General features: G+C 35.7%; 1 protein-coding gene across 3 annotated transcripts; it reads left to right on the forward strand.

The window, feature by feature from the left end:
• Positions 1-29: 29 nt before the first annotated feature.
• On the forward strand, positions 30-17,737 carry LOC150092351 (uncharacterized). Of its 3 annotated transcripts, XM_090415029.1 has the most exons (4): positions 3,942-4,055; positions 8,250-8,427; positions 10,125-10,257; positions 14,643-17,737. In XM_090415029.1, exons 3-4 carry the CDS (start codon positions 10,161-10,163, stop codon positions 17,504-17,506), a joined length of 2,961 nt encoding a protein of 986 aa, XP_090271155.1. In that variant the 5' UTR covers positions 3,942-4,055; positions 8,250-8,427; positions 10,125-10,160; the 3' UTR covers positions 17,507-17,737. The 3 variants fall into 3 exon arrangements, with proteins under 3 accessions (XP_090271153.1, XP_090271154.1, XP_090271155.1); XM_090415027.1 differs by lacking the exons at positions 3,942-4,055; positions 8,250-8,427 and adding an exon at positions 30-325; XM_090415028.1 differs by lacking the exon at positions 8,250-8,427 and having other exon boundaries at positions 3,909-4,055.
• Positions 17,738-19,008: the final 1,271 nt, after the last annotated feature.

The raw sequence follows: 19,008 nt of genomic DNA on the forward strand, positions 1-19,008 counted from the left end.
GAAAAGAATGTTATTGCTACGGTAGTTTAAAAAAATGATGTTTGAAAAAGCACAAAAGAGAATTTTTCCAGTTATATTTTGGAAATGGGAATATATTCTGCTAGCTGCAGTCTTACTTCCTCCTGTTCACAGCAGTGCCCTTGAAGATGAACAAAACAGCATTTTCCCTTGCAATAACGAACAGAAACCTTATTTTGAAAAATCATCGTCTTTACAGAGAAGTCCTAGCGGAATCCGAGATGTTAGTACTCCTGTGGGAAGATTATTCACTTACAGCCTTTCTAAAGCTTTGTATGCCTTTCCTGAGGAAACACATGAAATTAAGGTCAGTTGTATTATTATTATTATTATTATTATTATTATTATTATTATTATTATTATTATTATTATTATTATTATTATTATAGTAAATGCAGAATAGTTATAGAAAGGTAGCAGAATTGGACTTGTTCTGTAGACACTATTGTCGTGTATAGAGATTTAGATTTAGTTCGGTTTAAATTTAAATCACAAGCGTCAGCAGTGGCGGCTCGTGGCTTGAAATCGTGGGGGTGTTGCAACTTTCGAAATATACATACACACTGCAAGTACAGTGTATGTATACGTGTTTGGATAAAATATCAAAATTATGTAAAATTTTTAAAAAAAATTAAACATGAAAATATATTGTTTATTATCGATAAAATTATACAGTTTGGTATAATTGAAAATTACTTAAAAATAAAATCCATTATCATAACCCCAATAATGTCCTAAAATAAAACTATAACAAATGTTATGCCTTTAATTGTAATGTCCAAATATTTAAAGAGACGGAGTAAACACGATAAGCACTACGAACACTCTACTACTGGTGTAAACTGCATATAAACAACAGTGGAACTACGCCACGGACAGTGCAGCATTACGCTAATAGCTCGCATCTCACTATGACGTGCATGTGCTTGCGCGCGTAGCAATATGACACTGTGGTAAACACAGTGCTGCTAGCGCCCTCCTGAGTGCTACAAGATGGATTTTATTATTTTTTATACAAAATAAGAGAATTGTATAGGATTGTTGACGATAAAATTAAATATTACAAGCAAATATAAATCAATTAATAAATATATTTATGTATCGAGAAAAATTGGGGGTGCTGCAGTTCCGTAGAGCCTATGCACGAGCCGCCCCTGATCCTTTTTTGATAACTTAGCTTTTACTGATTTGCCTACTACATAAGTAGTAGGCAAATCAGAGTCAAGCTAATAATATTACGTAATAATAATAATAATAATAATGATAATACGTAAGTTAATACAGTATATGTTATTGTATATATATGTAATACAAAATTATCAAAAAGCGCTATTGCTGTTGCTTTATTTTCGAAGAGACTCTCTCATTAGGCCAGCCTTGATTCCCCAAACCTCTACCTCTAGTGCAGATGACTTTATCGATTGCAACCAGGCATGTTTACCAGTTTATGAACAAAGCTATTCTCATTCAAATATTTGTATATAGTTGTAGTGAATCAATATTTAAACACATTGGTTTTCTTACTCATTCAATTGTTAATAGTTATTCTAACCTACTTTTGTTGTCAAACGGAATCATGGATCGTGTTTGTTTACCCTGCACTACGTGTCACTTCCTTTGCTTTCAGTGAAATTTTGCTATGCATTCGGATTTTTCTGTTTCAGCTTTCAAAGTAATGCAATGGGCAAAAGCTAATTTTTTTTCCAAAATGGGCAAACCAGCCGTGGAACGTGGACAGATAACAGACATAATACATTAGTATGTATCTTTGGTTACTTCGGCTTTAAAAGCACCATATCATACCGAACAACGCAATTGACCGTTTCGATTTTATTAATTTATTTTATTATCTGTTTAATATGAGAATTTTATTATCTATTTACCATATATGCCGGCGTAAAGGTACCCGGCGTACAGAAGAGCTTCCCAAAATTTCTTTTCGAAGTGTTTATGTAATGTCCAAATATTTAAGGAGACGGAGTAAACACGATAAGCGCCACGAACACTCTATTACTGACGCAAACTGCATATAAACAACAGTGGAACTGCGCGACGGACAGCGCCGCACTACGCTAATAGCTCGCATCTCACTATGACGTGAATATGCGTAGCAATATAACACTGTGGTAAACACAGTGCTGCTAGCGTCCTTCTAAGTGCTACAAGATGGATTTTTATTATTTTTTTATACAAAATAAGAGAATTGTATAGGATTGTTGACGATAAAATTAAATATAACAAGCAAATATAAATAAATTAATAAATATATTTATATATCGAGAAAAATTGGGGGTGCTGCAGTTCCTATGCTCGAGCCGACCCCGGATTTAAACGAAAAGACTACATGCTTACCCTAACGAATACATTTAGTAAATACAAATGCTTATATAAAAAATATAGTAATATAGTAATATCTCAGTGTTTTCACCATGTTTCAGAATTTTTTTTTTTTTTAACTTCAGATAACGTCATAAACGCTGATATCTAGTATATATTTTTAGAATCAGGCTTCCTTTTAACTCTGCCATTTAGAAGTTCGGAATATTCTAAGAAATTTCTTTGAGAGGTTGTTTAGCATATAGTTCACGAAACTATCAGTAGGTGGCGGTAGAACTTAGATGTAAACCGTGTTGGCATTCGATTTGAATATCTGTAGCTTCTACTTTGATAAAGAGAAAAATATATAGAATGCATAAGTGGATTGTCAGTTCAGTTGGTCTTACGTGTCTCTTGGCCCAATATACAAGTTTTATATTTATACTGGGGGGGGGATGCTTTAAAAGAGATGCTTTGTTGTTTATGAAATATTCGTCCAAAGCGTATTGACGTGGATAGTCTTATTACCATTACAAAGTAAATAACAAGCCTGCGCGAAATTTCGGTGTGAAAAAAAGATTAACAGAACAAAAATAAACTAATATCGATCAACAAATCCCTTATTTCACTCCTTTGAAACCCTAAGTAAGATGAGATTTCAACTCGTTGTTTACTGCAATCAACTTACTTAAAGTTCCATAACATAAAACGATTTTTATTTTTTTTTTATTTATTTAATATCTCAGCTTGGATAAATAAATAGTACCAACTAATAAAAGGTTAATGTTACCATGAAATAGAAAAATGATCTCAAATTTTAAAATATTTTAGCAATAATATTCTGGTATTGACAATGTTTATATTCTTCAAATATTCAACAGCAAGTATTTCAGTATCAACAACGATAGGAGCAATACGAAAACTAACGTAATATAGGTATTATTTCTGGGAAAACTCCCTCTAACGGATAATGTCTGCTACTCTAAAGGATCGTCTGCTGCTTTAACGTAATATAAATCATTAAGATTGCAGAGATTAAATGATTTTTAGTTAACTCTTTTGATGGGTGTTTTATGTAATTTGTCTATTTAATTGTGTGGTGTACCGCACAAAGTTTAGAACAACATGCTTGAATCAGTGCGCCAACCTATTTACTCACAAAGCAAACAAAACGAGTGGCACTTTAATTAATCACTCCTGCGAGAATAATAGTTAACGGACCAGTCGTTTACAACTAAGGTGCTGTTTACGTTTTTACACAGATATCTCGGAGGTCCCAAGACCTAGAACACGACAGTGCGTGTGTGGGCAAGTGGTTAGAATGAAGAAAGGAATTTGTTGATGCGTTTCTTGAAATTAGTGCGGTCGTATAATGTCAAGTGCAGAGCCGGGACAAGGGTGAGGCAAACGAGGCACTTGCCTCAGGTGAATAATTGGAAAGGGTGGCAAATTGGTGAAAAATGAAAATTAATAACTTGCAAAATAAAAAATAAATAAAAAGCCAAATCTATCTTGCAATGTTCGTCAAATACTTTAAGCAAACTAACGATTTGCGTCGGCGCTCTCGCTCGCTATACTCGTTTCCTCGTATGATATCGCCCTAATAAGCGGTATGGTACGCGAGTTTGGGCATGTTCGTTGTACATTAATGTGCATTATTTGTGCAGTGTGCTAGTATGACAGTGAGCAGAAGCTATTATTTTAAATACGTTAAACTTAAGGTAAGTTTTCTATTATATAAATTTGTAAAAATGTTTCATTGTATGTTACATTATATTACGACTGCAATATTATTTTCCATTTTTATTTGTAATGTAATCAACATGGAAGATATTAATTGATTTGAAAAATGAGCAATCATTACAATGCGCTGAAATTAAAAGCATATTAACACAAATACATTTTAAATTCTTATGTACGTTATCTACATGGAATTTAATATTGCAAGAAGTTGATAAAATAAACAAAGCTTTGCAATCAAAAACGATAACTATAATTAAAGCTTCGCGTTTAATAGAAGGATTATCTAATTCCTTGCAGCAAATGAGAGACACCATATGGGAAAATATTTTTTCTAAGAGTGAAAATTTGGCGCTTCGGAAATGGAATTGTCTACAGATTTTGAAAACAAACGAAGCCAAATTATTAAATTAGATGATCAATTTCAGCAATCAGTTCCTTATAATAATAAATATTTATTTACAGTAGAAATGAAAGGCGTAATAGATATTTTAATAACACAACTTAGATGGAGATATGAACAACAACACGGGATTTCGTCTGACTGCGAATTTTTAACAGGTGAAAAATTAAAGTCGATGGATACAGAAAATTTAAAAAAAAAGCAGCTTGTGATTTATCCCTTAAATATCCAAACGATATAAATTCTGTAGAATCAGAAATAAATTTAGAAGTTGCATTGAGAATAGTCCTAACACTACCTGTTACTGTAGCTTCTGGTGAAAGAGGCTTCAGTAAAGTAAAAATTATCAAAACATATTTAAGATCGTCACTTGCTCAGGAAAAATTGTCAAATATGGCAGTTTTATCAATCGAACAGGAATTTACAAAACAAATTAATTTTGATAAAATAATTGATGAATTGGCTTCACTAAAAGCAAGAAAAGTAAAACTTTAAAAAAAGATTTTATATTGGGCATTTATTTATATAAGTATTAATATTATTTTGTCTCTATTATTAAATTAAATTACTGAAAAATTTGTAATATTCTAATTCATCTCATGTGTAATACTTATTTTGTTTTTCTTTTGTTAAGGTTGGTATGATTTTATTTTTAATATGTGTAATTTTATGTTCCTATTACTATTGTACCATTACTACGTTTTGTAACTTTTTTATTTAATAATTAATAAATTTATTTTGTTCCCAAAATCATTTAGTTATTTATTTTTATTTAATACTTATTAGAAATAAAAAAAAAAACTATATACATAGCGGCGAAAATTTATCCTCCTGCCTCAGGTGAAAATACCTCTAGGCCCGGCTCTGCTCAAATGTTTCCTTATATTTCCTCGCGGTTAGTAGTTGGAAGGGGATCAACCGTTCGATGCTGTTTTCATACTGGTCTCTGGATGAGTCTTTGGAGTTCCTGGAGGTGTTACATAATAATAATAATTTCTTATCTTGACGTATCTGCTTACCGACAACAGCATATTATCAATATGCTGTATATCTGTATTTCTGGCAACTAGTTGTAGGTATATCCAGTGCCAGAAAACAGTTGTGGAGTGGAACCATTAACAAAATGGACCATCTATAATCTTTAAAAATCCGTAAAGAGACTGTAATGGGCTCTGAACCATTCTTGGACTGTTTTTTTAACACTTTCATTGCCAAGCTGAAAATTGGAATTTCGTGTGGTGGCCAATTTTTTATTTATTTTTTTTTATTTAGTTTGCGACGTCCACGCGATAACGCATGATCGGTCGTTTGGTGAGAACTCGCATCATGCGATATCGCGTGATTGGCAATGAACATGTTAAGGTAGATGGACAGCATTGTCTTCATCCTAAAATACTTCATAATCTGTGGGATAGTATTGTCTTAACGGGCTTCACATAATGAGATAGGCGTCCTAATATGCTTGCGAGGGCACATCTCATATTACCCTCTCAAAACACATTACAGTGCATTGCTCTCCGTATGAAACATTTCTTAGCTAATGGCAGATGTTCCATTGCTCGAACTATGAAGACAATGCACATCCTGGATCCGAACTCTTAATGATCGTATGTTCACAAGTTTAGCCATCTCCAAACACTGCTCCTATGACCATTGAGAATTACCAGAAGTCGTGCATGCTATGAACGTGAGCAGTTTATCGTTCGCGTTATTATTCGTTCAATTAATGGTAGAATACAGTATTTTAAATTAAGTAATCTTTTGTTACATTATTTGCATGAATTCGATAATTCATTATTGTTCCTTGATTGTAATATTAAAAAATATATATATAATAAAAAAGTCTTCCTGATGACTCTCCGAGATTTTCTCTTTATACAAATCCACTTTTAAAGGGAATCATGATGATTTCCACCATCAAGTTAATCATAAACTCTTTATTATTCGCGCCTTAAATATGTTCACCGTCTCCGCGCTCACCACACTCTCGGGCAATGCATTCCAATCACTCACCACTCTCCATGCAAAAAACCTGCTCCTCACTCCCTTGCTCACACTCTCCTTATACAGCTTCCAGGAATGACCTCTTGTTCTCTCCCTGTCTTCACCCATTATGCAAACCTCCCTGACATTAATCTGATAATAACATCTTAACAGCTTATGTCTCGATCATATCCCCTCTCCTGCTATCCACCAATTTCTGTCTTCATACCCAACATTCCAGAGACCAGAAACCACCTTATTCAATCGTTTCTGGACTTTTTCCAATGCATCTTCATCTTTTTGAAAACAGGCCACCAAATCTGTGCACAGCAATCGATATGTGGCCTGATCAAAGCCCTATACAAGGGAACTATAACATCCTTACTTCTACAAGTCACTGCCCTCCGCATCATTCCCATTATCTTCTGGGCTGTCCTCACAATTTTAGCAACATCTCCCCAAAATTTTTGGTTCTTGTCTACAATCACTTCCTCTACCTCTTTCAAGATATTTCCACCGATTGTCTATTCTGCATTCTATCTCTGCTTCCCCAAATTTTAAAACCATATTCTTTGCAACATTGAATTGACATCCCCACTCATTCAGCCAGTGTATTCAAGTCATCTCGCAAAGCCACAGCATCTACTTCTGATAGCTCTATCTAACTTCACATCATCTGCAAACAGCTGCATATCACCATTCTGATCTCTCCCAATATCATTTACATACAAATTAAACAGCAACGGACCCAAAACAGACCCTTGAGGTACACCACTAGTGTACCTCAAGGGATATCGCTCCTCCATAGACAATTTTTGGATATCGCTCCTCCATAGACAACTCGCTGATACCTATCAGACAGCCAATCTCCAATCCAGTGAACTAATCTACTGTTCAGCCCCATCTGTTCCAATTTAATTACCAGCTTGTCATGTGGCAATTTATCAAACGCCTTTGCAAAATCTAAATGTATCACAATGTATGCAACACCCTTATCCAACGCATTTGTCACTTTATTATAAGAAGTAAGCAGGTTGCTGAAGCACGATCTTCCTTTAACAAACCCATGCTGGCCACTAAACAGTATTTTTCTGTTGTCAACCCAATTCTGAATCTTGGTCCTAACTAACCTCTCTAACACCTTAATCACTCCAGACACACACAGACTGGCCTATAATTGAAAGCCCTAGTCTTATCACCTCCCTTACGAATCAGAACAATTTTATCCTCTTTCCACTCCTTTGGAACTTGGCCCACTGATACTCATGTCAAAAACGTATGTAAAAGCTGTTGTTATTTTGCTTTGGCTTTTATCAGTACACTTAAAATCTAATTTTTAAAAAAAATTAGCAACGCTTTCTTGCCACAACTATTTAAAATTTTAAATGTTTATTTTCGTGGTAAGGCATAAAAAATGAAGTCCATAGCTATACTAAGCTATTAAGGGATATTTCGATCGCATATGCATTCACCACTTTCTGTTTCGGTGCCAGATGGCTGCCTGGCATCAATAATTCTTGCTGAAGAAATATATGAATCAGTAAAATGCACATTAAATTATTTTTGTCTACACGCAGAGAGAGAGAGAGAGAGAGATGTAGCTATGGAATTTAAAGCCACTAAAGTGGCAAGTCGAATAGCAATAGCAAACTGGAAACAAACTAAAAATAACAGAAATGAATTATAAGATGGAATCCATCCAGCGCTTCGCTTTTATTTTTTTATTATTATTATTATTATTATTATTATTATTATTATTATTATTTTATTATTATTATTATTTTTTCAGTTGGCTACTTTAAGAAGGCTGTCGTTTACTTCGTGATAGTGTTCAGGCATTGAGTTTCGCACGCTATGGATTCGAGCCAACACTACACCACATATACAGATGCGTTACTTTGGCCAGTGGACATATCACAAGAGTTAATGTTCATCCACTATTTATAACACAAATAGCAGTTTGCTTGGTACGCAACAGGGATAGGGTAGCTGCTTTATTTTATGTAATATTTATCTTTTAGTTTTCAAAGGTTTTGTAATGCGCATACGATGATTTTTGGTTTTTGAAATTAACGTTAAATTCTTCTTATTTTGTTTCATGAAAAAAGTATTGTTTATTATCGATTAAATTATACAGTTTGGTATAATTCAAAATTACTTTAAAATAAAATCCATTATCGTAACCCCAATAATGTTCTAAAATAAAAACTATAACAAATGTTATGCCTTTAATTGTAATGTCCAAATATTTAAAGTAAACACGATAAGCGCTACGAACACTCTACTACTGGCGCAAACTGCATATAAACAACAGTGGAACTGCGCGACGGACAGTGCCGCATTATGCAAATAGCCAGCAAAGATTGCTCGATTGCTAGAGCCTCTGCTACTAATGGCTCGCGAAAAGTTAAGCAAGTTTGAGCGCGGTTAGTAGTTGGATGGAGTTTAATCGCTCGATGCTGTTGGCACACTCTCCCTCGATGAGTCTTTGGACTCCCTAAAGGTGTCAAATAATAATAATAATAATAATAATAGCTCGCATCTCACTATGACGTGCATATGCTTGCGCGCATAGCAATATGACACTGTGAAAAACACAGTGCCGCTAGCGTCCTATAAGATGGATTTTTATTATATTTTTACAAAATAAGAGAATTGTATAGGATTGTTGATGATAAAATTAAATATTACAAGCAAATATAAATAAATTAATAAATATATTTATATATTGAGAAAAATTGGGGGTGCTGCAGTTCCGTAGTGCCTATGCACGAGCCACCCCTGTTTACACTAATAAAACAATAAATATTTGAATGCCACATAAATATTTTTCAAACTCTTTTACTTTAGAGAGGGGGAGGAAAAATTCGGTCAAAAGCAAAAGTTTATTGTATGTGAAAACGTCAATACACATTACAGCAACGAAACGAAATTTATATGCAAATACCTAAAAAAAAAAAAAAAAAAATCATCTAACGCCTTTTTATTCCCTTATACGGGGAGTAGGCGAGGCCATTTAGCCCTATCTAACTTTTGGAGACTGAGTGGGCAGTTCAATCTCCACTGGTACCAATCAGAGATAGATGGCCCAAGGCTATCACTAATTAAGCGGTACGCAGTGAAGAGAGACGGCTCAAATGTGCCGCCATCTCGTGGTCCCTAACCCTAACACAATATATTTAATGTCTGAAATAATATGGGTTCTACGGTCGATTTTCTTGAGTTTACGGGACGAAAAACCCGAGTTTCCTGGAGGAAAAACCCGCTTGCCCGTGCCAGAGATCGACTAACTCGGGAACCGATCGAAAAAAGGCTTAGAAAAATTTCCTCTAGTCGCCGACTAGACTCGAAACCAAGTCTTCCTTCGTGCGGCCAAGCGCCGTGGTGTGTAAACGCTACACCCACTGAGCTACACAGGCTCCTACTGCATCTTGTAAGAGTTTACTATGCTAAAGTGTATAAAATTATAAAAATTATATTACTGCAAATTATAAAAATTTGTCACTCGTATGTGTGTGTGCGCGCGCGCTAATCCTATATTGTCGATTTCCCCAATGCAAATAATTCAAATTACTGTATTTGCGTTTTTTCTCTTTATTCATATTTGCGTTTTGTGGTGCTAGGAAAAGTTAATTTTTATTACAGCATTTACTTTCTTTTGCAGGTAACAGAGGCAGGTAAAACGTCCCTTCCAAAATGGATGTACTTTGATTCTGCCTCTCGCAAATTGGAAGGAGTGCCTACCTTAAAAGATGACAGCCAGGTGTACATAACTGTCCAGGTATTCCGAGCCAATGGTCAGTGTGGAGTTTGATATTTAAACGCCTCTTTTGTTACTTTTATATACTTATTATTTCATGCACATCTTAACGCGTATAATTTATTAATTCTATGCTATGTAGCGACGATTGCGATAAAAACAAAATAGATAATGCTTATTAAAAAGGAAACACGGGAAAATAATGACGACGAATATTTCTGTGGTTTAGCAAATCCTCCTTTAATTTCTTGTATGAAGACTACATATTTCTAAACTTTCTGTTTAGAAACGTGTGATCTCTATTACCGGAAATTAAATGGGAAAATAATGTTATTCGCACTAGTATATAATTCTACAAAGGAAAATAAATATGATAAATTATCGAAATGCCAATCAGTTACGTAAAAAAAAAATTGAAATTCACAATATGTAGACCGTGGTGCCTGTCTGTATTATATTAATTACTAATAGTTAAATTGGAGCAGACGGGGTTGGATTGGAGATTGGCTGTCTGATAGGTATCAACAGGTTGTGTATGGGGTAGTGATGTCCCAGAAAGGAAGTCACTAGTGGCGTGACCCGGGGGGGGGGGGGAGTCTCTTTTGGAACTATTGTTCAATTTGTATGTAAATGACATTGGAATGGGCTTAAATGATGATATACAGTTCTTTGCAGATGATGCAAAGTTGGAAGAGTTATGAGAAGTAGAGCAGGTGTCGTAGCTTTGCACGAGGACCTAAATACATTGTCTGAATGGGCGAGTGTGTGTGTGGGGGGGGGGGTATGCCAGTTTAATGTTGCAAAGTGTAAGGTTTTAAAATTTGGGAAGCAAAGATGGGATGCAGAGTATAGGATTGGTGAGAATATTTTGGAGGAGATGAAGGACTTGGTGATGGATAGAGACTTGAAGTTTCGTGGATATTTGGCTAAAATTGTGAGGATGACTCAGCGGATTATGGGAATGTGCGAGAACACTGACGTGTTGAAGTAAGGATTTTTTGATTCCATTGTATAAGACTGATCAGGCCGCATATGATAAGATTACTGTGCACAGATTTGGTCACCAGGTTTTCAAAACGATGAGATGTTGGAGAGGGTCCAGAGACGTTTGACCAAGCTGGTTTGTGGTCTGTGGAATATGAGGACAGATTGAGAGAATGCAAATTACAGAGCCTAGTGATAGAAGGGAGCCTCAATAGCTCAGTCGGTATAGACGAAGCTTTGATCGAAAAGACCTGGATTCGATTCCTGTTTAAGACGTGAGGAACCTTTATCTGGTCTCTTTCGACTAAAGGTGAGTTAGCCGGTCTAATACGGAGGTAGGGGATTTCGCCAGGAAACTCGAGTTTTTCGTCCCCCAGAACAGGCAAACCGGCTCCGTTTGCCTAGGACCAACCACCTTATCCTCGAGGCGGTCGCGGTTTAAAATCTTAACCGCGACCGCTCGTATTAGGCCATGCCTAATGCGAACGTAACGGGCCACTAGAGCCTAATATACAGGAAAGCAAGAGGAGGAGTAATGGATAGAAGGAGGATAGGAGAATTGATTGAAACGTATAAGTTGGTAAGGGATAATTACCAGATTAGCGTGGATGGGATTTTTCATAGAATATCTGGAGACAGAGGGAAGAATGAGAGGCCATCCCTAGAAGTTGTATAAGGTGGGTGTGAGCAAAGGGATGAGAAGTAGATTTTTTGCATGGAAAGTGGTGGGTGATTGGAATGCATTGCCTGAGAGTGTGGTGAGTGCATTTAAGTCGGGGTACGATGAGCTGTGCATGTGAGAGTGGAACCGCTCACGATGAGTCTCTTGACTCCATGGAGGGCTGTTGATAATAATAACAATAACATCAACATTATGTACAAATCTAATACCTTTTATTCCCAAAGGAAGTAGGCGGAACTCCTTTTACATCACCTTTTTGAAGATTCATTGGCAACCGATCCAACTCTTCGTCCATCACTGATAGTGAGGCTATCAGTAATCATGGGTGAGATTAGCACACAAGCGATGCCATCTGTCGTCCTGAATCCTAAAATCATATCAGGTATATATTATGTCTGAAACTGTGTGAGCTCTGTTGGTCGAGATTTTGCCGTTAAAAACCCTACTTGTTTGTGCCAAGATCGACTAGCTCTTGAACCGGCCAAAGAAAGGCAAAAAAAAAAAAAAAAGTTCCTCTAGTATAGACCACTGTTAAAACATCTTTCTTAGTGAGCTGTGGCACTATGGAAGCGAGCGATATTTCTACAGTGAGGCTAGACAGCCATCCAACTTAACGGCATCATAACTGTAAAGTATAATAAATAATTGTACTTGAAATGTGAAGTTTAAAAATTAAGTAAGAATTTAAAACAAATTCTTAAAAGAAGCATAATAGCACTGATGTACAAACAAGCCTATGCACTCCGTATTAACCCTCTATTTCAGACCTAGAGTTGTTTATAAAAACAAGGAAAGTAAAGTGACTGTAGACAATCATAAAAAAAAAAGTTACGTTTCGCAACACCAGTCATGATCTTAAAACCAAACCCGTTTTAGGATAGTTCGCAGACTGTACTACAACGTATGCAGGACTGGCCGATGATTTCATTTTTATTTTTATTGACGTAATGAATCGATTTTGCTATACTGGCAAAAAGAAGCATCGCACCTGACATTTATATCCATGGCGATGTATTTTCATGATATTATGATAGTGAGTTGCATTTTTTTCCGTATATTTACTTAAAACAAAAACGTATTATTATTATTAATTTATTATTAATAAATTAATAATAAATTATTAATTTATTATTAATTATTAACAATTAAATCATAAGTAATTATTAATAATTAAAAATTAATAATAATTATTATTATTATCATTATTATTATTAAAAAATACGTCGCACTTCTATTTACATCTATTGCTATGCATTATTTAGTTTTCTGACTTAGTCGTGACGTCAGAAGCCATTCTTTAACGTTTATCCATATTTTTCTGGCAGAAGATAGGAAAAAGCAGTAATCGAAATATTATTTATTTCACGTTATTCTTATTGATCATATATATTATATATTACAGCCAAACAGATTACAATAATAAAACGACTGTAAATTTTGTAGTAAATACTAATACAGTATTCGGAACTTCCGTAATTCGCGAGTTATACTCACTTTCGTGTCTTTTAACAATGAATATTGCTGCTGCGTTTCTTTTATTTCTTTTTTTTTGGGGGGGGGGGCGGTTTCGCATCTATAAATTCAATTTCACTATCCATGTGTACTTATAAGTCCGCTGTAGCTAAGCGGATTTTAATGAAAAAAAAAAGTTTAAATAGCATAATTTAGGTGAAAAAAGAAAAAAAAAACTTCGAAAGTATCCGTAAAGACATGTTATAAACAACAATAAATAAACTACCTACAGTTCACAAGCGAAAAATAGCTCGAGAATCAAATGCTGTAATAACGAATGACATACAAGAAAGCACCCCGATATAAAACGATACAAATATTTTTGCAAAACGTACTTTTTTATGGCTGTCTCAGATAATTTCTATAACCTTTGACATTTGTTACAGGGAAAAAAAAAAGTTCTGTTGAATTGTGCAATTGAACATATAGCAAGTCTCCAACTCTTGGAACATTTTTTTAGATCAATACTGTTGTTGTTTAAAAAGAACTAGCTTCCTCGCAACTGTCCTCTGAGGAAATTTACTTTAGCATCAAATAAAAATTTAATATTATGTGAGTTCACAAGTGATGCGCATGAGTTAGAAGTATGATTACTATAAAATATTCAACGTCATGATCTTACATCGTCTGCTTCGTACTCAGATAAGATTTTTCAAGTGCTTTGTTCATATATATATATATATATGAACAAAGCACTTGAAAAATCGAAGTAATTTTACAGTTTTATTCCTAACATATTTTATGTGATATTCTTAAAATAAAACAAAAATTAATTTAATAGGTTTCGAAATAATGTTTAAATACGTACAAATACATTAAACCACTTTTATGATAATTATTTATAAAGCATATTAAATAAAAATGTGCCAATAAAAATATTAATTTCATATTTTCTTGTATAATTATACCTGTGGCGTATCCATAATTATAGAATTACACGTGTACCACAGTAAATATTAAATTTATTATGTAGATATTTCGTCTTACGATTGTAAGATAGTAGAGCGCATGCGTTAAATTGGAATCCCTCTATGAATGCAGTCGCGAAGTATTTATGAATTAAAATCTAGATAATAGGACAAAGATATACTGGAATTTTGTTTTACAGTGAAAAAAAAAATTCTCCGCCATAATCAATCTAGATGTCTAAGATTTGCACTGCCTAATTTTGATAATTATTTTTGTGGGTGTAAATTTAAATATGGAAGATAGCCTAGCTTTTTAAATACATATTTTTATTGCAGGTACGTCGTCTGTCCACAATGATGTCTTCTTTATTCAAGTCACACAAGATGATATTGACTTTTCTTCAACTCCAGCGGTCCCACACAGATGTAAAGCTCGCGATGCTGCTAATAGGTATCTTGTCATGAATGTAAATATTGAGGTTATGTCTCCTTCACAACGGGTACGGTTACTGACCACACTGGCTTGCCTTTTGGACTTACCAGTGGAGAATTTGACACTCGGTATTTTTGACTCAACTATGCAACTTCCCAATGTCACTAACAGAGTTGACGAGCAAATATCGAATAGCTCATTGGTTTATGTGAATTGGTTCTTTTGTTCTGATAGGACCAGTTCTAGTTCTACTCACCTACAGGCTTTTATAGGAAATGTTTTGAATGCATCTGTGAGCCGCATATTTGGTTTTCCAGTAATAATTAGTGTATATAAGAACCATGAGCTTGATGCACATTTTGTCAATAAACGACATGCTGTTTATCCGAAAATAACCCCTTCGTCAGAAAGAATTGTAGCCAAATGGCCAAAAATTCCACCAAACGAAGAGTCCACAAAAGATTTGTCACCAGACGAACGAATCATTCCCACCATGGTTTCTCCTCTTCCTCTTCAGAATACGGATATTTATCACCGCCACCGTCATCACCATGGTGATCCACTTTATAGAGATTATTCCTTACACTCGATGGAGCTATTTACGTCACCAATTATTCAGTTTCACCTGCCCAAACACCGAGCATTTGGAACACCGATGCCCACTCCCATTCTTGTTCCAGATAGATCAGTGCTACGCGTCTCTGGCAGAACATTTATAGATAGAACAGCTTCTCCTGTAATAATAGCTGGGACTTCGATTACGAAAACGGTTGATCCACAGTTTGATTTATCACGTGTGTACATTATGCCATCTACTGTAGTGACACCTGGAGGAATACCTGAAAGTACTGCCTTAACAGATCCAAAGCAGCTGTTTGTTAAACCTCCAAATTTCAAGCCAACCCTAAACAATCGCATTAAGAAATTGTCTGTAGTCGCGGGAAAAATATGGAAGTATAAAATACCACGAAATACCTTCATTGACCTTGAAGATGGAGACACAAGGAAACTGAAATTGATGTTTACGACGTCTGAAAGAGCTCCAATAACCTCATCTTCGTGGATCCAATTTGAACCCAGTGAGCAGTTACTGTATGCACTCCCAATAAATGATGATTCTGGAGAATATGAATTTATCCTGGAAGCCATGGATAGCGAAGGAATATCTACTTACCAGAAGATTGAAATTCACGTATGGAAGAATCCCATGACAGCTCGGATACATCACTCGTTTACGTTGACTCTTAAATACAACAAGTGGCAATTTCCGGTTGGTATTGACTGGCAGATAGAAACGCTGAATAGGCTCAGTCGCTTGTATAACGACAAAAACACATCTAATATTTGCGTTCGAGGCGTGACGATTTCTCCGGTAAGCATCAGTTGGTACAACGACTCACTTCCTACGCACTACTGCCCACGTGATGAGATTACAAATCTCTTTAAGCAAGTAGCCGCATATGATAGCTATCCTTCCCGAAATCTGCGGAGGATTATGGCTCCCGAATTTCGCGTGCATGAAATCGTTCTCGAATACTGCGGTCTGTGTAGAGTGATATCTAATGGAAGTGCACCTCCCCCGGTGACATCACCTCCCATCATTCGTAATTTCATCCGGCGTCTTAACGCTACAGTAGGACAAGTGCTTCGGTTTAAAATTCCCTCGGATACGTTTTATGATTCCGAAGATGGAAACACAAGGCGTTTAACTTTAACCTTCCTAACAAGAGATGACCTTCAGCCTCCGCAGTCGTCGTGGGTCAAGTTTGATTCCTATTTCCAAGAAATATACGGGCTTCCTTTCAACGAAGATGTTGGGAAACATCAATTTCAAATAGCAGCTATGGACAGTGATGGCTTAACAGTGGCTAATCCGTTCACTGTAATAGTTAACCCACGTATTTCCGCAAACATTGCAGCAGAATTTAGTTTAAATATTGATGAAGATTTTAACCAATTCCAAATCAATGTCACCAGAAAAGTTCTTCTTACTAAGAAAATCGCTAAACTTTATGGTGATAGAGACTTGAAACACATCACTGTGAATTCGATCAACAAAGGATCTGTCGTATTTGTGTGGACTAATAACAGTTTGCCTGGTAATTATTGTGCTGTAGATGACATCAGACAACTGGTAGATGTCCTGATTAATCGTAATGGGACAGTCACACTTAGATTACTTCAAGCCCTCCAACCAGAATTTAAGATAATTAAAGTTGACATCATTCCTCTAGAAGTATGCTCAGGAGAGATTATCCCCACCCCTCTTGTTCCAACAGAACAGCCTCCTCCGGTTGTTGAAAATGCCACCACCATCCCAACAACAAGAAAGATTGTCAGAGACATTTACATAACCACTGTGGTTCCTGCTGTGGTTATCTCGGCAGTGTTGATTCTAGGAGTTCTTGGGGTGGCTTTCTTTTATGTCAAGAAAAGAGAAGAAAAGGTTTTAATGCACGATGCTATCTTGTTAAGAAGTAAGGGTGTCCCTGTTATATTCGCCGACGAACTGGAGGACAAACCTGGAGCAGTGAGGAGTCCGATTGTAATGAAACGTGAAAAACCCCCACTAACTGACGAATACCATCGAGGAATTCCGCCAAAGCCTGGGATGGAATCGCAGACAATCCCAAAACAACCTATGGAAAGCTGGCATCATATGTTCATGCCTAAACAACAGCCTCCTCCTGCATATGCTGAGCCTGCACCCAAGCCTGGCAAATCGAAATTTTCTCGTTCAAGGGGGCCTCCTCCTCCTTATTCATAAACCACATTCCAGGCTATTTGTTGACTGGTGCCTTTGCCAATAAACGTATTTAAGTTAAGACTTGGCGCTTTCTAAGCAGCATTCAATAGGATAGATGTCATCCTTAACTTATTAGAAAATCCAAATCTATTCCTATCGAACGAAAATCGGATTGACTACAGAATATTTCCATTCTAAATTATATTATATTTCTATGTGTAACTGCCATATATGTCCTATCTATTATTTGTCATAAACAAATAAAGGAATCGTTAATATTTTTTAAAAACAACACCCTTTGTTCTCTGTTTACTTTATGTTATTTTGCTTTGCCTTATATGAAAGATCTAATGGCAATACATTTGTAGAAATTCTATTCGTTATGCAAAATTTTATTACTGTATTAAGTAGTGTCAGCCAGTGAAAATTTTAAGTGGGGGTGCTGCATATACAAAATTAAAAAAAAAAATCTTTTTTTTTCCCTAATCAGTAACCAATTTATTAATAAATAAATTTACGTATTAAAAAATTGCTTTATTAAAAATATTTTACCCTCACCACGAACAAACACCAATAATAAAAGTTTCGTATCTCACAGAAATAACGTGCGAAAGCATACGACACACTACCCAATGAAGCAGTGTGGAAATGACGTAACGTGCAATGACAAGCGTAAACGAATATCGGCGTTAGATCGCAGTGCATTTGTTTCGTAATCTAAAGCGTTAATCGAACAATTCCAATTATTAACTATTCAATCAATGTCGAAACATAAGCTGTAACCTTTAACATGTTGTACTGCATTTATATAATGTAAGCATTGTTATTATTTATAAACACAAACAAAATTTAAATTTTTCATTTTTTCCTTGGGGATGGGTGCTGGAGTGTCGCAGTGCTTATGTACGGACTGCCACTGGTATTAAGGGACCTTTGAAAAGTTAGGTATATTTAGTTAATATACTTTTTAAAATCTGACACGAAAAGATCCTAACTGAAGTAAATATTATTCAAAACTATTAAAAGCAGAACCATTTCATTTGAGTTGATATTTTAAATTTCGTTTTATAAAAAGTTACTTGAACATATCGAAGAACATCTTCCCATATGTACACTGAGTGGACAGCTTAATTAGATAATGACCACCATTTATGGAAACATGATTACAGATATTCATTACTTATTCATTTTGCAGCATTGTTCCCAACTGCGCCTTACACGTCGGTCCCGGATACATGGATCTGATATCTCGCTATACGGCATCCCAGAGAGATATTCAATCGCATTTAAATCCTGGGACCTTGGGATCACTGGATGGTCCCAAACTCAGAGGAGCGTTCCTCCAGCCATGCGTGGGTGGTTGCGGTCCAGCGGGCGGCTCACTGTTTAACTAAAACAGACCATCAGATTAAGGATGCGAGAAGGCCATGAAAGTATGGTCATCCAGCATATTCTAGTAGCTCACAGCATTAAGGAAGACACTAAGTGACCTAATATGTCACAAGGGAAGGTTCCCCAAACCA

The sequence above is a fragment of the Typopeltis vanoorti genome, chromosome 26, assembly GCF_054136105.1.
Source record: "Typopeltis vanoorti isolate ZY-2024b chromosome 26, IOZ_Tvanoo_1.0, whole genome shotgun sequence".
In the NCBI taxonomy this organism is placed as follows: domain Eukaryota; kingdom Metazoa; phylum Arthropoda; class Arachnida; order Uropygi; family Thelyphonidae; genus Typopeltis; species Typopeltis vanoorti.

Bases quoted from the DNA above. Each gene is read 5' to 3' on its own strand.
- LOC150092351 (XM_090415027.1), top strand. From the start codon at position 35: ATGATGTTTGAAAAAGCACAAAAGAGAATTTTTCCAGTTATATTTTGG. The intron at 326-10,124 runs GTCAGTTGTATT...TTTCTTTTGCAG, and splicing joins AGGAAACACATGAAATTAAG to GTAACAGAGGCAGGTAAAAC. The intron at 10,258-14,642 runs GTCAGTGTGGAG...TTTTTATTGCAG, and splicing joins CCAGGTATTCCGAGCCAATG to GTACGTCGTCTGTCCACAAT.